Source organism: Andrena cerasifolii, chromosome 4, assembly GCF_050908995.1.
Source record: "Andrena cerasifolii isolate SP2316 chromosome 4, iyAndCera1_principal, whole genome shotgun sequence".
NCBI lineage: Eukaryota > Metazoa > Arthropoda > Insecta > Hymenoptera > Andrenidae > Andrena > Andrena cerasifolii.
In genome coordinates this window covers 7,486,556-7,511,486 of record NC_135121.1, presented here as the reverse complement: position 1 = coordinate 7,511,486, position 24,931 = coordinate 7,486,556, and the positions used below count along the sequence as shown (strand labels likewise).

General features: G+C 42.6%; 1 protein-coding gene across 9 annotated transcripts in view; it reads right to left on the bottom strand.

Moving 5' to 3' along the window:
* Positions 1-24,931, bottom strand: part of LOC143367709 (low-density lipoprotein receptor) — a 60,250-nt gene that overhangs the window by 19,191 nt on the left and 16,128 nt on the right. For 8 of the 9 annotated variants that reach the window (XM_076809811.1, XM_076809810.1, XM_076809812.1 and 5 more), the window contains one exon: positions 7,296-7,418. The exons of the other annotated variant lie outside the window; for it this stretch is intronic. In XM_076809811.1, coding sequence (XP_076665926.1) covers positions 7,296-7,418 — 123 coding nt within the window. The remainder of the gene's footprint in view (positions 1-7,295; positions 7,419-24,931) is intronic. 9 annotated transcript variants of the gene reach the window in all.

Below are 24,931 nucleotides of genomic sequence, written 5' to 3'. Positions count from 1 at the left end.
GAAGCCCATTTGAAAAAAAATTTAGATAGAAAAATACATGTTTTTGTTGAAAAATTTATTTAGATATTATAAGTACGTATTTTATTAAAAATTATGTATGTATTTGTTTTATTTATAATATGTCAGACTGTTCATGTAAACAAAGTTCCTTTAAAAACAAATTTTCAGAAGAAAATGAGTTCAGGTTAGTAACACAAAGTACAAAGTTACAAAGTACAAATTATTAACATTAAGCTTGTATTAATGAAATATATTTAAAAAAAATAGTTTAAATAGTTTAAAAGTTCTAATAAAGCTGATTTTATAATTATATCCTTCATTAAAACACGTATTTTATTTCTGCTCACTTTACCCCAAAGAAAATGCAAAATCGATTTTGCATTTTCTTTTCAAGTTGAATTTTAATATACTTTAAGTTTATTTTAAGTATTGATATTCGTCATTTATCAATAGTAACGTTCAAATTATATTATAAATTTATTTTCACACATTATTATTGAAAGGGAAAAATTTTATTCGACTTCAAACATTTTTCGTCCCACTTTGCCTCGGTCTCCCCTACACAATCGGTGTGCCGCTCAACTTCTACAACATTCATTCCACTCGCTTGAAAATTCGAGGGGACCCTTTCAATTTAACGATCTAAAGATATGTGCAGCGGTTTTGCGATATATTAAAAAGTCACCTTGCTACGGACAGTTTTATACTCAACTAGCTTAAAGTACCCGGCGTTGCCCGGGTAAAGCTTCGATTGTCACGGAGTGTCGAGAAGGTGAAATAAAGGGGAAGGGATGGGAAGCCCAGATTTCACGGTAGCCTATATTTTCCGCAGGGTTCTAGAGAGTAATTGCGCAAAGTTTCGTTCTGATCAGTTGATAAAATCGGGATAAAAAATATTCTACAATATGCTATTCCTGGTCCTAAAGTACGTATATACAAATTTTCAGAAAGATCCGTTGGGTAGTTGCGACGTGATTGAGTAACAAACATCCAAACAGACTTTCGCATTTATTATATTAGGATTACGGTGAAAAAATGGCATCTTTTTTCAAACCTTTACCATTTTTACAAAAAAACATATTTTAAAAAGTCCCTACATATTTCTTTAGTAAATATCACGAAGAAAATGAAAATGTTGGGTTTATTGCTCCAGGCCCAACTGCCTTGCAGTTATCTCGCACAACAGAAAACGCTCGCTCCCGAAAAAGAAGCTTACGTGGACCGCTCCCAGGGGCACTATTTTATTCGAAGGAAAGAAACAAATTTTTTTCCACGTACTTCAATAGTTGCGCAATAAATGCTTCGCGACAGATTTTTCATTTTCTTTATCATTTTCTAAAAAAAAAAATGTTAGAGACAGCTGCTTTTTTACGCTCGAAAGTGGTGTAACCCTTTAATCACATTATCGCCGTGGACGTTGGGAACATCATTCCGGCCGCTGCACCGGCTACTAAACTTGCGCCAGTAGTTGCTCGTATCTTATGCAAGGTGCTCGCCGAGCATCTGCGAATTGCCATTCACAGGAATCGGCGGAATTTGAATGAGATCGTTACTCGATCTCCTACCACCCGATTTTCTTTTCAGAAGAGAGCCGACGCGAGGGATCTTCAAGAGGATCAGCGTAACTCGAGGGGTCCTCCCCGGATTCGAGGGAGAGAAGGGCCACCAGAATTGGCCCAAAGCGTCTTGAAGCTAACGGTAGCTTTCGTCCGTGCATCAATCCGCCTCACCTGCGCGAAACCGGTCCGAAAAGTTGCACTTTCACATACCTCCGCCGGCAGGGAGTCGCGTTACACGGGTCGATCCAGAATCGCCTGCAATCGCGATCGTCTCGATTCTTCTTCCCAAAGTCGACGCGAGGAAATTCGTTGGCCTGCACGTTCCCGCGCGAGCCAGACATAAATTTCGCAATCGACAGGACATGGTGCATTCGCAAGGGGCGTAAAGCCGCGCTCCCACTCGCGCTAAAGCGGCTCGGGCACTTGAACGATTCGAGAGGTTCGGAAACACTTTAATCTTTCGCTACCCGCGATGATGTAAGTTGTGATGTAAGATGATGTAAGTTAACAACAGTTGTGAATTCTTTTTTGCTGAACGAGAGCGTCAGATCGGTTCTGAACCCTTTTCTAATTATTATTATTATTAAATTAACGGGAAAACCCTTTAGATACAAAGTATAGAGCAAATTAGTACAAAGATAAAGTAAATATAACGAAAACATAAAATAACATAAAATAAAATAACATAACCTGTAGCTATGCCGTTTGCAACTTATAACAAATTACTGCCTCTTTTACTCCAGTTTTTTTTTTTAGAGGAAAATAGCGTTGAAGGGAAAAAGCCGTCTCGTGGAAAGTGCAATACGGGTGTAAAAGTTCATTGGCAAAACACATTCCAAAGTGAAAGTATTGCGTGAAATATATTACCAGAGCAAGGGAAGTGAATAAAGCAATACTTATTTATAAAAGTAGTCATTTACTTTGCCCCGTCTTTTTTCTTCTTTAAAGACAACCACGTCGCTTTTTAGTTTTTAATATAGAACTATTTTCAAAGCAAAGTCGTATTCTTACTTTAAAAAAATTTGGAATTAAAAAAGCAAAGAGCAGGTTCGAATTTAAAAAATATATAATCGCGATTTTGTAAAAAGTACAACGCGCGAGTGACTATGCGATACAATAGGGCGCGGGTAACGAAAGTTTACTAACAAGAGTCTCTACTGGAATCTACCGGGGGTGCTGAAATTTTAATAGATATTACCGAGGGGTTCAAATATGACTCCACTTGTACTTTTACTCCTTTTTTTGACACTCGAGTAGTTATATGCACTACGCAGTTTCAAGCACTTCAAAGAAGCGTAGTGCGCAGCAAAGTGGTGTTTTACCTTGTTCGTCGGGTCATTAAGCGTTGAAAAACAAGCTGCGGGTATTTAAATACGATTGCGGGAGGATTAGCCTGTTTTGCTAGAAGTTATTACTGCGGAGGACCTAGCAGTGGATTCGCCCGTTTCGTACGAGTGTAATTAAGAGACTTCGGGGGACATTATTAAATTACAATGTAATTATCGAACTTTATCTCGCCTTGCCTAGTTGACTGCGCCTTAACCCGCGCGCGCGTGGGAACCCGGCTTAACGCAACTCCGACGCGCGTGCAGGGAGGGAAGACATCCTCCCAGGAACGGCTCCGCGCTATTTCATCGACCGATCTCCGCGAGAGAACGATTCGTTTGCCACGTAATGCCAGAAAAGACTTCTTTCCGTCTACAGTCGCCACACTGTACAATAATAACTACGGATCGTGCCGCGTGAAGAAACGAGCTTGAGCAGTCTAATCGACCACGGCATTACGAATAATTAATCACGACCGAGCAACGATAAGTGCAGAACAATCGGCAACACACAAAAGTAATCAGCGGCCGGCGCACGCATCCCCGCATTTGCATACCAGCCCGTTATAATCGAATATTAATTACCGAACGCGGCTCCCGAATATTAATACCCACCACTGGATACGGCGGCGAAATCGGAGCGACGCGTGTTGTTGTTTTGTTATCATTAAATACACGCTATCTCGCGTTGCCGATTCGGCTACCTGGAAAGTAACAATATAGGCGCGAACGCCGCGTATACACCGGCGATAAGAATTATATCAACCGTACTAATCAGGATGACGCGCCGCGCGGGGTTTATATCTGCCCATCCCCGCGGAGAGGGAGCAGCTCGTCGATTAATGTTTCACCCCCGGCGATATTTATTTAAATAAAACATGCGCCGCGCCGCGGCTCGAAACGAAATAATTTCCGTTCGCCCGTTCGATTTACTCCGGCGAATAATTCGGTCGTTAAACGTGACAAACGAACCGTTTACGAGCACGTCGCTCCATTCTCCTCGACCGGCGAGCGCGTGTCGCGTTCCGTTGCGTTACGAATGTGTTTATGACTGGCTCTAGGGTAGGGAATAAAATGGCCACTGCTGGCACACGTATGCTTTTATTCAGTCGGCCGCTGAAACCTGGTTCAGCGCGCGAGAGATGGCACGGCTTCGAGGGTGAACGGGTTGTTTGCTTCGGGTGCACTCTACGTGATATCGTTCTTAAACGTTTACGGGGAAGAAGATGTTGAGTAAACGCACTTAGGAAATTTTAATACAGAAATTTGTATGCACAAAGTGTTTTACAATTACGGCTCAAGATTGTTCCTATCATTTCTCAGTGATCCTGAGATAGGTAGGGAAGACCGGGGCTTGTTGACTAATTCCCTTTGTATTATGTTATAAATTATGCTGCGATTCGCGATATTGAAGAATATGAATGACCAGCTTGCCATTTAATGTGTCACCGTGACAAAAACTTGCGTGGTCTATCAGTGAGAATGAAAAATCTAAAAGGGTCGGCGGGAAGTAAATATTTTTGTTTCGACAATTTAAGAATTTTTGTCCACTAATTGCTTGATACATTGACTATAATTTAGGGTATTTTATTTTATCCAGTGCGTGGAGGTTTTGTACGTACGACCCTTAACATGTTGACAATGTCGGATGGGGTTACTTGACTAAGCATAGGAACACCGCTAAAAATTGCACTTTTTGATCCTCAAGATGCAGTCGAGGCAAAAAGTTTAGCTGCTCAAATCCACTTCCCCCAACACAAATCCCTTCACACTCACCCCTACCAGTTTTACACCGTATCCTCCCTTCAAACTCTCAGGCCTTCCAAATAGAACGTAACAAACAAGTAGAAAATAATTACAGTATCTAACACCATGATACTTAATAACAAAAATGACAGTGTGAAGTAGTGAAAAAAAAATTAAAAAATTTGTTGGCGTAGGATATTTACGTATGTACGCCTTTCGTATAGTACATTGATGGAATTGGCTGCGTATATATACGACTTTCGTAAGGTGAATGTCCCAATTTCTGCCGATATCCCCATTTCTGCTCATTTCGTATTTTTCTTATTATTATAAGCGTCACGTTTGTACTGTAGTTGCAACAAAATAATTCTAAATTATTTGAACATTTGCGCGAGCGTTGCACGAGCTTGGGGCTAATCAAAGTGCAGCATAAGCAACGAAAAACTTTTAAAATGAGAGACACATGATTTTTCGACCGTGTTTTAGCTGGTTGTGGTAAGGAACAGGGTCACTATTGGTATTCGATAATTGGGCAGAAAATAGTTTTTGCAGTAAAAGTTCTTATTTATTAACAAAAACAGATACCGTATTGTGCTCTGGATGTAGATTTTGTACTATTTTTGATTAATTTAAGTAGACAACAGGTGATTAGGTTTAGGGCCAAGTGAATCACCGTCGTGTTCGAATTTCTACTCACCAAAATTTTAGCAATGTAACCTCACAAACAAATTTTTTACACCTTCTTTCCGACGAGTAACCTCTTAAATGAGCAGAAATTGGGACATTCACCTTATATATTGATGGAACTGTAACCCCACAGCGAGGGTTTGTTGACTTATTCGTCTTACTACTCTGAATATAATAAAAACTACGACCTAAACTCAATTGAAACAATTTTAAAAATTAAGCCTAATGAAATTTGTAAACTTTTGGTGTGCAACAAGTCAACAAAATGCCAATGGTCTATTTATAAAAATTAGAAATGTTAAAAATTAGTCACCTAGCCCCGGTTCTCCCCTACTATGAGAGGAGTGATTAAGTTAATTGAATAAATCTACGTGTATAATTCTGAAACACCTTGTTATAACGAGACCCTTGCATTTAATACCGTTCGAAGCTTTCGGGCGTGAATCAAGTCCTCTTTCGACTGTTTCCTCATATCTTTCGTTAAACAGAAATATTGCTAAGTAGTTTGAGACTGCGCAAAGTTTATCTACGCACTTTTATGGGTAATTAAATAGTAATCAGTTAAGACTGAAAAGTGGAATGCACGAACATCTGCGTAACGAATTACACCTAGAAGCCTCAAACAAGTATCAATTGCGTCGCCAGAAAATCCACTAAAACTATATTGTGGCTACCGCCAAGTGGGTGAACATTGGCATGCTTCGGGACATTTTGTTATATAATATAAAAATTACCATTTTTACACTTGCTTTAAGTATCCTATCATAACATTGCATCCTTTGTGATTGTACTACAAGTGTCAAAATACATAAATATTGTATCCTTCACCTTCTTTAACCCTTGTACAACAAATGCAGGGCCATTTTGATCCAACTTTGATAAAGTCAATTACGATGTTATATTTGTGTTGGCAATGACAGTTACAAATGCATTTGTAAAAACCATACAGGAGATACACCTATTTTATGTGTCAAATGTACGTAAATAATTTTTTGTATGTATTTATTTATTACTTATTTATGTGCGACTATATACAGTGGCGGACGAAAGAAAGTTTACAACTTTTAAGATCGCATAATTTTTTTTAGAATTGGTCCAAACGACGTGAGTTTTTATTTAGAAGCTAGAAGGATTAGTTTGCTAAGCGACGTGTTTCGTAGGTTTGAAAAAAATCAGTTGGTCAGAATAGCAAAAAAAAATAGTAAATGTCGTTTTTTAAAGTTTATTTTTGTGAGCCTGTAATAAAAATTCAAAGTAGATTGAAGTACGTTGTATACATGCCTAAAATTTCATCAAAATCGGTTAACGTTGCTCTGAGCTATAAACGATCGCAGAATAAGATCAAAAATCGCTGACTTAAAAAACATTTACTGTCTTTTTTGCTACTTCGACCAATTGCATTTTTTCAGACCAGCGAAACACGTCACTTAGCAAACTAATCCTTCTAGCTTTTTAAAAAAAAAACTCGTTTGGACCAATTCTAAAAAAGTTATACGATTTTAAACGTTGTAAACTTTCTTCCGCCCGCCACTGTACATGTATATCTATTTATAATTTCAATTAATTAATTCATTTTATATTCAATTCCTTCGTGAAACCCGTGCACAGTAGAAATGTTTCTACGTGTCAAAATGACCCTGCATTCGTCTCACTGTCCACCATTCGTCATCGGAGTGTTAATACATGTTAATTAACTGCCAAAGTTCCCCCAGTTTACGGTAACTCAAAACCACCAACAGAATCATCCCATCTACGACCACCGACTCATGTACCCACAAAACACAACATCAAAAGACCACAGACACATTAGGTATACCTCCTCGGAGCTGAAAACACTTGGGTCAAAAGAGACCCGGGGGTCGTAGCAGGGTGAACTAAACGGGACTTCGACTGGGTCAGAAGAGACCCAGAGCCCCTCGCAACAAGACAAATGTTGGCCCGCGATCCCGCTTAGAAAAGACTACTGAAATCGACTTACTGCAAACCGCTGGGTCCTCGTCGGAGCCATCGGGACAGTCCCTGTCGCCGTCGCAGTGCCAGTTCGCAGGGATGCACCTGCCGTTCGTGCACTTGAACTCCGAGTCGCTGCACTTGTGTATACCTGGAAAGTCAGGTTGGCCGTACAAGAAGTCAGCTCCGATGCATACGGCCACGAGCGAGACGCACGCGAGTTGCATCAGCGTGCACCTGCTCTGGGACGCGTCCAAGAGGCGCGTCGCGCAGCCGACGAACCGCATGCTCGCCGCGGTTGGCGATTTCGGGGCCGCGAAGGGTGGGTGCGCGTGCAGGGCCTAATCGCGAGTATCCGTGTTCCCCGCGTTCCCCGCGCCTCCGTGCACCTTTCGGCCAGCCTCTACTTTAATCGCCGCCTGATCCAATAGAGAAGCTCCCAGCGCGGTTGCACTCTACCGGCCCTCGCCTCAGCCGTTTAATATCGGCCAGCAAAGGAACCGTCCCGTCGCCGTTGCCCGAGCTTCGAGCGGGTACCAGCGAAACGGCTGCCGCGATAAAACGCGCACGCGATCACCGTGCCGCGGAAACTGTGCCAGGTCGAGGCAACGAGGCAAGAGCGCAGATACCACCGAGACAACACCCCGACAGCCTGCTATTCAGAGCATCCCCCGAGCTTCGACGGCCTGTGCTATCTCGTCAGAATAAAATCTCCCGATCCACCGGGCCGTACTGGGTGCCTTTTATAGGTACTCGTTCCTCCTCCGGGTCACGATCCTCTCTCGTACTTTCTCCCTCGCCCAATTACTCGATCAGGACCACCCTGGAGACTCGAGCCGGTCGTGAACCGTAGATCCCTTCGAGGGAATCGTCACTTCGGATCGTGATCACCTTCCGGAGGGGGGACTCCTCTTCTCGCGGCGGTCCGAGCAGTCCTTTGTCCCCCCTTGAAATCACTGGACGAACACCGTGGGACAATCGTAGCCGGGATATCGGTAATCTTCCTACCGAACGGCACAAGGGTTACGATCGGCGATGCCTGGCACTCGCGCGAACTCGATGCGAGGAAGGAAACGTTCCCAAAGGTTCGCCGTGGACACGAGACCTCCGAAGACCGACGATGCACTCGCGCCAGCGGCTGCAGATGCTGTAAGTCGGCGGCCGAGCGAACGGGCCCTATATATGGGCCCCCGGGGATGGCGGTCACGCGATGCAAGGCGTAACCGCCGCGGAGGGACGGAGAAAAGAGGGAGAGAGAGAGAGAGAGAACGAATCGAACGCGATAGTTATTCGTTTCAGCGCGTGTAACAGAAAGTCAGAATTTCGCTGATTCATCAGGAAACGCGACGATCAAGGACCGCGATGAAGTTACGCGACTATAGAGCCGCACACGATAAAGTGGCAATGAAACCGTGCTTCCATCGATTGACCACGCAATCCGCCGCGATTAGAGCATCGGAATGCCTTCTGCTTCGAGGGACGGGAGCGTGGAGCGCGTCCGCTCCGAAACGTCTCGCCGGCAATCGGCGGGCCGCGACGGAACGGTCCCATTGATCGACCATCATCGATGGGCGCTGAATCTTCGCGATGCTCCAATCCAGTCCAGCCACTGTCCCCTTTCGAATCGGCAGACCTATTGTTCGAGCCCCGAGGCGATTCCGAAGCCTCGCGGCTCTTCTGTAGTTTCGAACAATAATCAGAGTGGCTCGAGTCTTTTGATAAGCTCGAGGTAATGTAACGTCTTCGGGTCTATTAATATCGAGGATGCGTCTTGGGTAATGCGTAACAATATACTCGTCGCTGAAATTATTCCAGCTTATAAATGCTCTTCGCTTTCTCCTTTTGCAAACACTAGAACCAGCTCTTGCGAAAACGTCACCGAGGCCCTATTAACCTTGCGTTATCGTACTCGCGATATCTCCTTAAAGGTGCTAGGTAGACAGTTGTTTTTAACGAAAATGAAGCATTTCCTTTTCTATTAATTACGAAGAGATTAATCGGAGCTTTATCCTTTGATACAAAGTTTATTAACATCATAAACTTAAAAAAAAAAATATTTTTGTTTGGTTAAAAATATGCATTATATATGACGCCATAGGTGGATCAGTAAAGGCCTGTTTTAAAAAATTTTCTTTCGTTTTGCAGTTGTAACTCAAAAATGGAGGTTCCAATTGATTTAAATGAAATTCGAGCATGTTCACAAAATGTGTAGTTTCGGCCTGAACCTAACTTGGAGTTAATAAAAACTCTTATTCTTGTTGAAAAGAAACAAAAACTTCATCTGTGTCTACCACATCTTTTTTCAAAACGCACGGTTTTGAAAATCGCCATTTCGTAGTTGTCATTTTCATAATTTTCTTCTTTTATAGGTTTAGTGCAGAATAGAGTTTGTCGGGCTTTAAAAAGCGAGGTTAAGAACCGGTTTTTATTTATAAATTTGTAAAATTCAAAAACCAGGTTTTAAATTTAAAAAACCGGTTATATATACTAGAATTGATACGAAGAAATGAATTAATTATTTAATTAAAAACGTTAACATTTTGACTTGAAATGGCCTCGGATACAAGCATATTGTAGCAGGTTTACTGTAAAACTAATCTTCATGAGTACATATTTTCAGAAAAAAATACTAAATGGAATAAAGATTTATAATTTGGAACCACTTTTTAAAAGATTTATATTGTGTACGGATTTTAGTTATTTTAGATTTTTTTCATTTGGTTTTGTATGCAGTCTATTTTATTGTGTTATATTTTGTAGATGCATAAATATTAAACGAACTCAAAAATTGTAGAAACGTAGGTTTGTGCGGATTTTAGATATATTATATATTTTTTTATTTGGTTTTGTATAGATAGAGTATATTTTATTTTGTTATATTTTTGTAATTCCACAATATTAAGGAAACTTACAATTTCGAAAATAGGTACAAATATTTATTTATCTACTATTTTAATTATATTTTTGTGAAAATTCGAAAACGAGTTTAACCGTTTTTTTTTGGGAATAGTGGAATTCGAAAATCGTTTTTTTTTTCAAAAATCAATTTTTGTATAAACCCTAGTGCAGAACCTATAAAGTTCCAAAACATATTTTTCAAACGCTCAGAATCTGTCGGGAAATCGGTCTTGTCGGTGAGATTCGCCATAAAATTCGTACCGTGAAATTGATAAACCTCGTATTTAAATCGAACTGGTAGTTGGAACTTCATCGTGTCCATTACATCGTACAGAAGCTCGAGCGCGTCGAATAGCTCGAACGAGGGTGGTGTTGGCCGTATCTGCTTTAATATCGACTAATTGTCGAATCGACTGAACGATTCTCCACTGTTTTGCAGGCAAATTAACTCGCTTTACCCGCGGCAAATATTACACTCACCCCTCTCGTATTACCAGCGAATCATACCTCCCCTCCAAGTGAACAAGTTAAGTACAAGGTGTCGCGTACCCTCCCACCCCGGTTTCTTTCCGCAATTTCGAATACTCCAGTTTGGCGTACAGTCGAGCGACATCCGATCAGGTTATACCTACAGGTTGAATTACCTATTTAGGCTGAACCCAGATACGCGAAGCCAACGTCTCGGTTAAACCCAACACGGGTCGGTTGAGCGTAACGCGAAACGCTCGAGGCTCGCGTACCCTCGGACCCCGGGGGGCCTTTCGCGAAACGTAATCGAGCTCGAGCCAGAGACATTTCGGGATTAAAGAAAAAGTGACATTTACTTTCACTGCCGCGGGGTTTTGAAAAAATGCTTCTTTAGGTGTAATAGGTAAACTTGGACAGAAAGCTATCCTCAATGATCTGAAATTCAGTAAATCTAGTTTGAAGAGTTTAATTAATTGTTAAAGAAAAGTAGCTTTATTTCTATTGGGTATATTTTATTTCTTGTTGTTTTACAAGGTTGTCTAATACCTTAAGACCCACCCTCCGCGATATTACGTTCGATAGAATAAATAAAATCGTTTTAAAGCGAACGCCTTTCCTTGGGGATAACAGTGTTTCATTCCAGTTTATGAACATGTATATAGTAAAATAGAGGCATAAAAGGGGTTGCAATTTCTTAACGGTTTTCTGGAATTCAGTGTGTCGTTAAGGTGTTAATGGGTTATTTAATAGTGAGTGGTATAATTAACATATTGTCGACCGGTCATTAGGGATGAAACGGTACAAGCAAATACAAGTATATACTCGATACTTTTGTACCAATGCCGTGGCGGTATCGATTCATCCCTACCGGTCACGACTTAACCCTTAACTGGTATACTGTTTTTGGCAAACGTGACTGGTATACTGGGGTCGTGGCAGACCCCAAATAAAAAAGGACACAGAAATTTGTAAAGTCGACACTAGAGCAACCACTATGAATATTTTCATCTTAGGTAATGTAGAAAATAATAGAAGCGTAGAAAGTTAAACTATTATTATAAAATTAATTAGAAATTCAGTTTACCAACTTAGGCAACTGAAAATTGTACATCGAACTTTGGGTGCTTGGGGTCACGAGCGACCCCAGGATACCAGTTACGGGTTAAGGGGGTATACCCGTTTGAACCCTCGGAAAATGTATACATTTTGTGGATTTTTTTACAAGTCAACGGTTTGATGCAGATTTCCCGTTTTTTAACTATGTTTACATAGTATTATGAACTACTTATAAAAAAAGTTTCAGTTAAAAAACTATTGTTTTTCGGAAGTTACGGATACATGTCCGAAAGTCTCTCGATTTTAGACGGCTAAACGGTGGCCCTAAAAACTCGCGCTACGTTCAACCAATTTACTTCAAATTTTGCATGGAGAATCATAAGATTCCGCATCGTCCAACGAAGGCGATTTTGAAAATTTTGAAAAATAAAGAAATGGTGAGAGATCAAAGGTAAAGTTAAATTTTTCTAAGAGAAAAATCCACCTTTTTCCTTTATAAATAATAAACGGGGAATCGAAATAAAAAAAGCCTTCGTTGGACGATGCGGAATCTTATTATGATTCTGCATGCAAAATTGGAAGTGAATTGGTTGAACGTAGCGCGAGTTTTTAGGGCCACCGTTTAGCCGTCTAAAATCGAGAGACTTTCGGACATGTATCCGTAACTTCCGAAAAACAATAGTTTTTTAACTGAAACTTTTTTTATAAGTAGTTCATAATACTATGTAAACATAGTTAAAAAACGGGAAATCTGCATCAAACCGTTGACTTGTAAAAAAATCCACAAAATGTATACATTTTCCGAGGGTTCAAACGGGTATACCCCCTTAACTCGCGTTTGCACATTTCAATATTCAATTATGAAAAAATCGCCGATGGCCGGGATTAGATTTTCCCTAAAATTGCCGTCCAACAATGCGTCAATATTACTTAAAATTTTCTATATTAATTGTTTCTTAAGCCAAAAACGGAGCTATGACTTGGTAGTTTCGGTAATTATATAACGCAAGAGTCGTTCTATGGTCTAGAAATTTTCTGCAAACTAAACACCCCAAAATTATGGGATCTGTACTGCGTTTAACTAACTTCTCGTCATTTTGAGGGTTGCTGTGTTCCCGGCTAACTCGGCCCACGTAGACCTCCCGCAAGCTTGCTACAGAGCGTAGAAATCGAATTCCTTGCCTGGTTAGCTCTCAAAGTAAACACCCAAGGCCTCCCGAACAATGCCTCCGACGTTTTCCAGAGGAAATCGGCGCGGGAAGCGCGCCGACGCCAGTCCAGCCGGCAGTTCACCCAAGTCCAGAGGCTCCGCAGCAACCTCGGAACAAACATCCCACTACAGAGCTAACGCGACGGAAACGAGGTCCCGAAGCGAGATACTGCCGCAGCGATCGTTTCCAGATCTCGGCCCCGTTCGACGATTTAAAGCGCAGTATCCGCATTTAAAAACGCGATAGGAGCACGAGAGCAACGGACGATGCGCACATGGTCTGGAGTCGATTAGGCGCGGCAATCGATAAGAACCCGATCTATGCAATTTCTCCTTCGCCCTCTGACACGGCCGAGTCGCGTCCTCGCGAGTTGCACAACCGTCTGCGGAAGCGGCTAGAACTGGAATCCAGGAAACAGAGCCGGCCGCGCGTAATTGCTCGCGCCGCGAAATCGCGTTATAGTACACGTGATTCCGTTTCGCGGACGTCCCGGCGGAACTCGTTAAAAACATTTCGTTAATCGGCTGGACGCGGCGGCGAGGCTCGAAGGGCGCGGAGAGGGGTCGACTCGCGACTGCGGGTCCCGTCTCTTTTAATCGGAGACGCGATACGAAGGCTCTCGCGGCCCGCAGCTCGCCGCCGGCTGCAAATATGATACAATGGACTTTGTATAATCGACGAGTTAGGTGAAACACGAGCAACGGCGGACGGGAGGATCGACAGAAAGTGAGAATCGAATAGGGGCGTGGGGGATCGCAGACCGATTAATTCCACTCCTGGCGAATGTTCCCTGGAATTAATCGAACAGGGCGTGGCTCCGATCGAAAACGAATGAAAATTCTCTGCAGCTTCTCTGTGGAAAGCCTTGCATCGCGCGTTTCGCGAAAAGTCACTTTCAGAATTAAAAGCTGCCCCGCGATATTTTACTGCGCATTTCCGACCGGCCTTTTTCGCAGCGACTCATCTCCCTGTGCCTGCCACTGTCGGTTGTACAGCATCCCGTGCAAAGCCTCCCTTTATCGAGCGAATAACCATCAATATTCGATAGTAGCTGGCCTGTCGATTTTTGAATAATAAAAAAAAATGCACCGACCGAGTTCGACTTGAATTTTCGCGGTGAAAATTGAAAGTGGAAAGCGCCTGGAAAGAATTCTCGCAGAGCTCGCTCGGGGACTGTGGACTGAGAAAACGGCGGCGCACGAGGAAGCAGGAAGTCGAGCGACGATAGGAGGTATTAAGGCGATGCAGTAACACTTCTATCGGTTTCCTAAGGAGGCGCGTAGAGAACGAGGTTCCCGGCGAACGGGGGCTTGCAACTAGCGCGTCCCTCCTTTTAGGGGACGCGAGGAGAATGCACCTTTGGCAGCAGGGAAGTAGAGGAGGCCACGGTGTTGTTGCACTTTGTTCCTGATCAGAGAACCGCCGAGCGGAGCGACTTCGCTGGTGGAGGCTAAAAGGATCGCGATTGATCGTGACGAGGGACGCTTAACACTTTCAGTGGCGCCGGATTGAGCGAAATACCGTTTCAAATCAGTCCCAGGAAATTTGACCGTGAAAACACGCGGCGAGCGATGTCGCATTGGAAAATTCATTTTCGGGGGAATCGGTGCAACTCGTTCAACTATCGCTGACGAACGCGTGGAAATGAATCGCTGTCTTCGAATCGCAGATCTTGGTATCGCGTGGAAGAAGCTATCTCTAAGCCAACAGTCGCGTGTCCGCGAAACCAATGGTGGAGCGCGCAGTTCTTGCCACCGTAATTTGCATAGCGTGGACGGTGATTATTTGCGCGTCCATATCTGTCCTCCGAGTTGCCGAAAGCTCCTCTACGAACACGCGAATCGATTCTTCGTATAATGGCGAACCGCGACCGCGAGATTGCGAATTTCGAGGCCCGGGCGTCCGGTGTTATTATATAAAGCAATCTTCCATAATACACTGCGCGGGAAATGCAGAAATTAAAAAAAAAAGAAAGAAAGAAATTAAACAGACTTCGCTATTGGTAGGCTACAGGGCAGCAATCAAGATCGCGAAATTGCAAATTATAAAAGTATGAAAAGCTGCGTTGAAATGAGAGCGAGCATGTGGAGGGAAACATTAAATGCATTAGCGGACAAAAAATGTTACCACTTGTTCGATTTCTTCTATTTCTCTTATTTTTTTAGCATGCATTTGAGACTGTGGTATGATTAACATGAATATTCTAGAGGAGAATTTAAAGCTGTATAAAACTGAGTTAAAGTTGAATTTTATTTAACTGACAAACAAAAGTGTTACATGATATTGAACGGGGTAATACATTTTTGGTACCGACGAAAAAGTTACCACGTTAACTAACTCTTTAGCTTGTCCTAAAAGCAAAAGATGCCCCCACAAAATATTAGATTTTTTTTATTAATGTTGAGAAGTGGTAACGTTTTGTCGGCTTTAAAAGTGTGTTGCCTTGTTTAATGTTACGTAAGGTTTTTATTTGTTCGTTAATTAAACTCAGCTGTAACTGGGTTTTATGCAGCTTTTAATTCTCCTTCAGAACATGTATATTAGACATGCACTGCAGTTTCGAGGTGATATTGAAAAGTAACGGAAGCAGGGTGGTTGGAAAAAGTGGTAACTGTTTTGTTCGTTGCTGTAAATAGCCTATCGTGCCGATCACCTGTAATGACGATCGCGAATTCTGAAACGGGGCCACCGATATTGCAACGCACTTTTCCGATTTTCTACGCTGCTCCATTATCCCAAGACCACTTGACAAACGTAATTCCAGCGAAGATAATAGAATCGGAGGAATAAATGAATTTAATAAACAGCTGGCGAATAATCAGTGCGACCTGTAACGAAGACTGCGATGTCGAGATTGCAAATTCTGGTTTCAATAAGCCGGCATCGTAACGCGTTCTTGCCTGCGACGTTAAATAGCATTCCACCGTCGCGAGGATGCGTTAAGAAATACGCAAATGAAATTAAAAAAGTAATTGAAAGTAGAAGGGAAAATTGTATAAACAGCTTATCGCATCCATTTGTTGCATAATGGTGGCCGCGAGCGCGAGATTGCGAATTCTGAAACCAGGGCGCTGGTATTATAACACGCTTTTCCCCGCAATTTTCGATAATAGTCTTGCCATCGTGAAAGCGTTCGAGAAATGTGAATTAAATAGGGAGCGAGGGAAAATTTTATGTAAAGATTGCGAGTCCGGTGCCGCGAGAGAGATGGAGAAATATTTACAGGTATTATTTACGCAGACGAGAGCGTCGAGCTTCTCGCCAAACTCTGATACACAGATTCCGTGTTATTGCGTTTCATTCGGCCATCGTGCTCTTCGTGAACGCACACGCCCACGGGACCGAACGAAACGCGTATCGCAGATTTAATATCGGATTTAATATTGGCCGAGCGACGGCGGAAAAAGCGATTTCCTCAGTTTGCCAAGTTTTCCAGGGAATGATTTTTATTCCGAGCCCAATTTTTATCGGCGACGCGAGCCGCCGTCACGCGGGAGCAAACAGAACGGCGCGCGTGGTCGGATGGAAGATAATGCGCTTACGGGGGCCTACAAAACAGGGGGCCAGCATTTCGAGTACCTATACTAATAAAAACGAGAGACGAAGAAAGAAGTATTAACGTATTAGGCCGGTGCGAAAGTGTTTATTAAAAGTACGAATATAGGTATTAATTATTTTTTAATTAAAGTATTTGCCTTGGTTATTAAAACCTTTTGCCACTTTTCTAGTGGAAGTGCAAGTGGGTGTAGGAAAAACAGACGTTTCCGTATACCTAACAACGCTTATTATTTTACAGTGAGCAAATGAATTCTTGAACCGATTTAATATATCGCCGAATCGACTCTATGTACCCAGATCGCATTTTGCTTCGACAAAATGTAATTAACATAGGGTAATTGTGGGAGGGTTTCTGCATCTTGAAAACTTTTTCCAAGAATGCATAGTAAGTATTAGTTGAACATCTTGTGCTGCTACTAGCATTAAAGAAAATCAAAATTTTAATATTCGTCACCCTTCAAAAATTGAAAATAAAAACATAATTTTTTTAAGAGAGACGCCGCACATGCGGGAGTGGTGGCGCATTTCGAGATACGTTTCATTTTCTATTTAAACTTGTTAATTTTAAGTTTTTATTTAACAAAAAATAGTAAAAGCAAAGTAAAATGAAACATCTTTTTAATTTATACAGTTATAAAATACAATAAAATTGGAAAAATAAATAGGTATATTATTTCTGCTTTTCTAAATTCAGTTGTCTTTTCTTTTTCCTTCCACACTCATTACACATAAAATAAAAATATAATGTGAAAAAAGAGTAAAAAGCCCACAAATATGCTTGGATCATCAAATTTGTCATTAAAAAATAAATAATTTGCCTTGAGATATCACGGTATCTATTTTGAGCCACTGTTTTATATTTTTAACGTTAAAAACATGATTTAGTCGATGTAGGTACCTTCCGATACAATACGCTATCAATCCTGCACAAAAGTGCGGTATCTATCCCAAATGCCCAGGAGAGACGCCGCACTTTCCTATTTCCAAGTTCTATGTCGAATGTGGCCTATTCTGGCCAAGAAATATTCCACAGAGTTCCATTAACGTGTTACAAAAGTTATATCACGAAAAACTATGAATTTTTAGCTACGACGATAGCAAAAATAAACGCGACGTATAACTTATTTAGGCAAAGTGCGGTAGACTTACCTCGAAAATTAGCAAAATCTTAAATCTTATGTTTTATTATTTTCCTGAGTTTTTAAGCAGGATGACGCTTGAAAGCTTATTTCTGCTTTATATTGCCCAACGAACTATAGTCCCATTTATTTTCCCTCCTCTCTCCTTCGGGTCCAAGCAACAGCAGCGCACCGGAAGAAAGGTGGTCTCCCATCTTTCCCCAGTACCCCGCCCCGTGATGCTTAACTTCGATGATCTAACGAGAACCGGTGTTTTCCATGTCCGCTTGTTAGCAAAATCTTTAAAAGTAATAATGGAAACACGTCCTCGCTTATTAATCTAACCTAAACTAACAGCCTAAAGCAAATAAAATCAACAGTGTTGTATTTTATTACCGGTAACCCTGAAATACCGAAGGAGCGGCGTCTCTCCCAGTGCGGTATCTCTCCCGCAATTACCCCAGATATATTCCCTCAATTTCCAATTGATTTGAGCCCCTAACAAAAGATTCCTATATGGAGTGAAACTTGAGCGGCCTGTAGACGTCGGTAATATACGCGCGTGTCTTTAAAAACGAACGAGGAGCGTCACCAGTGCCGCGGATACCGATGACGTCGGCAATTACGTGCGTCTCGTGCGACCGGCGCACGCGACCTCCGTCGTCGGTTGAAAGCCGAAAGCTGCACATCCGTGGCCCGGTTACGCCAGCCCTTCCGAAAGCCTTGCCCCCGCCACTTTGGATACGTGGTAGAGTTGCGAAGAGGCCTCTCGCCTTTAACGTCGTCCAACCCTGCGAGGAGGCCAATTCACAGGGATCTCGAACTACTTTTTCATAGCGCGTTCGTGTGCGCGCCACTTGTAAAACGCCCGCTGTAAAACGGCCGCCCGTAATATCCCGTCTTTCCGGGCGGTGCACAATGCCGGTGCTTGAAATTTAGCTGGCCCCCACGATCCGCCGCCAAGATACGGGCAGCCGTGTACCAACAGTTACATCCGCGCCATTAATTTGACAGTGGACTTTACAGCGGGGAATTTTGCTGTTTTCAACGTGTCGGGATGGGAGGCGCACCGTCGCGTTCCAACGTCGCGAATAACTCCGAGGAAGGAGCATCTTTAACCTGGAGTGGTATGTTAAATAAATGCAACGGGGCATCGGTTTGCGGTGAAAAAGTATCGAAGCGCTCCGCGTGCCACTGCCCACGAAATCATGATTTTGGAAACAGTCGGGGAGAATATAGAATATGTGAAGGGTAAGGGGAAAAACGGAGAATGCCACGAAACAGTTTTATCCAGAAAATTAAGCTCTAACAGTTTAGTCCACCAGTGAAGAAAGAAGGGTAAATGAATTTATCTGCATTCTTCGTAACACGAAGCTTGAACCCTGAGTAGGCATCAGGAAGAAATAAGTATGATGAGAATAATTGCTTTACATTATTTTAACCCTTAACTGGTATCCTGGGGTCAGTCATCATATTTGGTTGTCTAAGTTTGTAAACTGAATTTCTAATTAATTTGATCATAATAGTTTAACTTTCTACGTATCTATTATTTTATACATTACCTACGAACAAAATAGGTATTCACAGAGGTTGATCTAATGTCGACTTTACAAATTTCTGTGTCCTTTTTTATTTGGGGTCTGCCACGACCCCAAGATAACAGTTACGTTTGAAAAAACAGTATACCAGTTAAGGGTTAATATTTTTCCAAGTTTCAACAGGACAGCGTACTCGAACAAAATAAGAAATTTACACTGCTATTATTATCAGAATAAGGAAAGCTATACATTTTCTATATGAACTGCTCCCAACGGCACAACTTAAGGGGGCAGTTCACTATGACGGTTTGAAAAATTAAGCTATTTTTAAAAAAAAAAATTCTGCGTAGATACAACATATAATGCAATAAACCTTTTTGGTATTTATTAAGCTACTCTTATATTTTACCAAAAAATTGAAAAGATCTATTTTCGTTGAAAAAAAAACACTCATTTTTCATCCATAAAATAAAAACTATGCATTGGAATAACAAATGCTTCGATTAAAGACTAGATTCGAATGTCTAGAAGAAACCTACAAAGTTTCAGAAAGATTGGTGAAACGGTTCTTAAGAAATCGTGGTCACCGGAATCCAAAAACCATTTCGAGAAATCAGTTGTAATTTTGCAATTAATAAATACTTTTACACCAAAACATAATATAACAACCTGTTAAAGTGTTCCTCATGTAAATACAAAAACCTTTGCATACAAATATGCATGTACTTTCTGAAATAAATTCCCAAAGAATGGTTCTTCTTCTGACCTTACTGACTGCGGTAACCCCTTAAAGGACATCCACCCGTTTGCCAAACCGACGAATTCATTGGACCACCGACTCCCCCAGGGACACAGGAACCATACGAATGCTATTACCCTCGTTAACCGAACAAGAACAATCGCATCGATTATCAGCCCCCTCCCCTAACCGTTTGGATCCAACGAGTAGCAGATGCCACCAAACGCTTCGTTCCTCTCGCACACAGCCGCAACGGGATGGCCCTCAGCGTGGGAAGGCGCGACGGTGAACCAGGCCGCTCACAGCTTTTGTGTCGGATGTGGACCAATCGGACCCCGTTAACGATTTCTAACTCAATTGGGATCAATCGAAGGCCGACCGTGCTGAAAAAGCGACGGAGTAACGCTGACGAGGGCGACGAGCAACGGGGAGAGAAAGGGAGGGCCACCTTGCTCGTCTTGAGAAGCCGACGAAGGAGCAAATCGATGGCCGCCGATGTGCCCGGCCGCTCGGCTCTGCTCGGTGGCCGTGCGCGAGTGCCCTAGCGCGCACACCATGCCCGGCCGCAATCGCAGGCCGCGGACTGGCTTTCACCGTAATTATATGGTGCACACACCGAGGGCCAGCCTCGCTGGTTCGTGCGCGGGTCGCCCCGCCGCGCCGCGCCGGCCGAACCGAATCGGCTGGCCGCAGAAAACGGCGAGACTCTGATGCAACCGGTGCAAGGCTTGCGCTACAAATTACGATGGCCCTAGGCGCGGCAACGGGGCCCCGCGAGTGGCCGGGAACGGGCCGAAGAGGAGCGAGAAAAAAGTCACAGGCGTGCGGGGCGAGTGGAGGGGATAAGCAAGTCTGGTCCACTGGCGGGGAACGCAGCCGAAACGAACGGGCCCTCTAAACGCTGGTAGCCGCGATGGGCCCTGACCGCGGCCCCCCACTCCTCGCTGCGAATACCGGCGAGCTGGAGCGAAGTTTCGGCAGATGGGCCGCCCGGTGACTTCGGCCGATTCGGGATTGTAGTTCTTCGGGGGACGGGAGTTGCAGGACGCGGACTATATATAGTCAACGGTAGAGAAAATTCGGAGCCGTGAAACTGGCGGGGCCATAAACGGAAGCGGGGTCCTGCTGTTCGGTTAAGTGGCTTACGAGGGAACAGTCGTAAGCCGAAAATTCTGATTATTGTGAAACTTCGGGTGTAAGATTTTCTTCAGCCTCGACTATAAGTATGGATTTAGACTAGTGGAGGAATGTGGGACTGATAATGATGGCTTGATTTGCTTAGGTGGTTGTTATTCGATACTGTTACTTCCAGTAGTATTTGTAGTGGCCTATCAAGGGGGCGTTATCTCTGTTTTGGAGGGGGGGCTAATAGGTGACCAGAAATGTTTCTTTTTTCAGGTGTTTATATGGCTTCGAATGGATTATACTGCCCGGTCCTATACACATTGTTTTTTAGGAGAGAGACCACTGTAAAAAATCGGGAAAATCGATTTGTTCTTTTTCACGTGCTCTGAAAGATGCAAGCTTCAAGAATGCTCTCTCCAAATTGTATGAAGAAATTCGTATAATTGACGAGAATATAGTATTTTCTGTGAAGCGGTGTCAAGGGCGCGACTGAACCGAGCGGAACTTTGAACGCGTTATTCTCAGAATGAGATTTTTCAACCGCGTTGACAGTATACAGAGAAAACTACGTCCAACTGACATGAGCAAGGCCATTTATTGTGCGAAAACCCGTATCTATTACGTGACGAACAGTTTTCTTTTAATTAACGGCCTCCTATTTTTTTTTATCAACATCTTCACCCCAAAAAATGATAATTTTTTTTTAGTGGCCGCCACTTTGTCATATTTTGCGATATTGACTTTTTTATCGTCGCGTAATAGACGTAGGTTTCTACTTAGTTTCTAAATATTTTTGTCTTTTTGAATTCGGATTAACCACGTGGCTAATAAGGCATTGTCAACGCCACAGGAACGATTTTGCCGCGACGTACATTTTGGCGAAGAGTATACTGGAAACGGATTAGCTATCCTAAGCAATACATTGATTTACATGCGTTGTTCGGTTGAAAAAAAATCCCGAAAACACCCTTACTTTTCAGGCCATTACAGTGGTCTTAATCGATTATTATTCATTGGTAGGTGAAGCGAGTTTGCATCGCGCCTATCGGAGGAATGATAGTGAATCGTTTAGGATGAAAAATATAAAACCAATGGAATGTTATTTTAACATCCATAGTGGAGTGGTTGATTTTCCTAGATGATATAATAGAGGACAAACTGTATTTAAACCATTTGGAATATAGTTCAACTAAAAGAGAACAATGCTCCAAAATAGAGCCTTCGCTCTACAGAAATCGTTATGACCTGACATAACTGTTCGAAATTAATGGATTTTCTATGTACCTCACTCCTCGATCTTATTAAAAAGTTTATGCCACAGATGAATAATTGAATTAGAATTTATCGTTAACACAGAATTGGGAAAATACAAATGAAACTAGAACTTGCGCAGCTCGAAAGAAAGAGCATCGTGTCCTTAAATTACTCGCTGCGTACCCAAGAATAACGAAGGTGGAGCAAGGGACTGCCAAAAAGAGGGCACGGTGAAAAGTAATCCCGAAACGCTCGTTTCAAATTTCATTTACACGAAAACAGAAATTTTAAGCAGAAGCAGGTCCTGCGCAACTCAAGAAGCCGTCGTATCTTTAAATTACTCGCTTTATTATCCACGGACGACGAACGCGAAGAAAGGACGCCCGGGGAAAGGCACGGAGAAATAGAACCCCGAAATTTCACTTGCGCAGAAATAAAAATATTCTCCCTCCGGTCAGCGCGCATCTGTGCAGCTCACGAGTCGGTAGACGCTCCGAGCGGTGCATGATGCAAGTCGTCGCGAGCTTTGCGAGGTACGTATGCAGCCGAACGTAGGAAACGGGTATGCGAGGAGTGAAAAAGGGGAACGGCGATGCGGGAGGGGGCGAAGCAACCGGGGGGCTGGGCACAAAACGAACACCCGTAGAATAAAAGTCGTCTGTCGTCGGCTTGTAAAGTAAGATTGGCTAATTTCGAGCCAAACGCGGCATCCTTTTCCGCCTCATTTGTACCGTTAAGATCAAACACTCCGCCTACTGTAATCGAGTGATCAAAAACACGCTGAACCGAGAGGTGAAACTCGTTGCTGAGAAAGTACAACGAAGCATTCCCCCGCTGGCGTTGTAAGATTGCAGGATGGTTAAGACATGCAGGGGGAAAGTGGAAAAATGAAAACGAAGTACGTAAAGGGGGAAAGAAAATGTGAAGTGGGCAGAGCAAAGCAGGAAGAGTTTAGTAGCTAAGAAACGTGAAGTTTGTGAGAGAGATGCAAAGCGTAGGTGCCATTTTTCTAATCCAAATGAACGGAATTTGATCATTGTAGGTGTATCAGGCAAGCGCGAGATAAGTGGATATAAAGAATCGGTGCGAAAGTTCGATTCCAAAGAGGATTAATAGAGGTATTTAGAGATCGTGTTTTGGTTTATCAAAGACACTTTCGAAGGGAGAGCCGAGCAAAGGGCCCGAGATGAAACGGAGAGAGTTTGCGTGCAAATGATCGACGCGTTCCGAGAAGCAAAAGCAAAAGGGCCAAGTTATCGCCTCTATGGCTGACGTCCGGTTCCTTCAACGATGTTCATCTCTGCTGCTCTTTTTCTGCATAGTCTACGCAACTTCCAGACTCCGCCTTGGGCATCGCTGCCCGGCATCTTGATGCTTGAATTCATCCCTCGACATAATACAGGGCGATCCAAAAGTCGCGCGAGCCAAAGGGCAATCGATGGACCGAGTTTCGGTAAAAGGGAATTGAAAATGGTCAGTTCAATGGTTTGATATAAAAATCTTGCGTGACTTGCTGTGGACAATTTTCCTTGGACAATCTAAACGAGAGTGACTTTGAGATGCTACATCTGGGGGAGGGAAATATTGTACAGGATGTTGAAGAAGTGATGGTCATTGCTTTCAGGGGTGAATTTACACCTCTGGATCGGTTTTCACCTTTTTAAAAAAGGAGAAAAAGTTTAAAAATGGCCATATGTCGCAGACGCACCGTTTTTCTCAAAAACGTGAAAAATGGTTTCATCGAATGCATCAAAATTTGATAATTTTTTTTAGGAAACGGTTTGTTCGCGACATGGTTCCTCTTACAAGGAGAGTATTTTAGGTGTCCGCCTCCGATCATTTTGATTTTTGGATATGTTATAGAGGACCGAAAAATAAGAAATACGTGTTTTTTTATTTTACCCCGTTTTCATATTTGGGGGGTGAAAACTGCGTTCAAAGTTAGGGTTGAAAAATCATTTTTGTGGATTTTTGAAAATCTGGTGAGTCAGTCATATTTCGCATTCAAAGGCACAAAATTCGTCCATTGACACTATTCCCCTATCTCTAATAGTTCTCGAGATATTCCACAAAAATGATTTTTCAACCCTAACTTTGAACGCAGTTTTCACCCCCCAAATATGAAAACAGGAAAAAATAAAAAAAACACGTATTTCTTATTTTTCGGTCCTCTATAACATATCCAAAAATCAAAATGATCGGAGGCGGACACCTAAGATACTCTCCAAGTTAGACTTTTTCTCCTTTCAGCGAGCCGAACATGTTAATGTACAATAAAAAATAGCATTAACTTTCAACGTTACGAACAATTTTGAGCCAAGTTTCTTTTACAAATGTCCGGCGGCCCAGAGGTTTAGATTCACCCTTAAAAGCAGCGACCATCACTTATTACACACCCTTTGCAATAAGTCGTACTAAAATCCAGTAAGAAAATTATAATAAACGCGGTGAACTTTCTTCTAGACTCTAGACTCTGCAAATTGATTTACGAGTTGTGACTTGTGGAGCACTCTGTACAAGCGTTTCTTCATGCCGCTTTCTTCCTACATTCGCGACGTCGTCTGAAGAGGGGCTTGTGATTAATGCAACAATTTCGGGGCCCGGAGTCTCGATGTCACGCGGCATCACTCCTGGAACGTTGAATATAATTCTGCTGCTTTTCATCCCCTCGAAACGAATTCTTGCTGCAACTGGCGTCT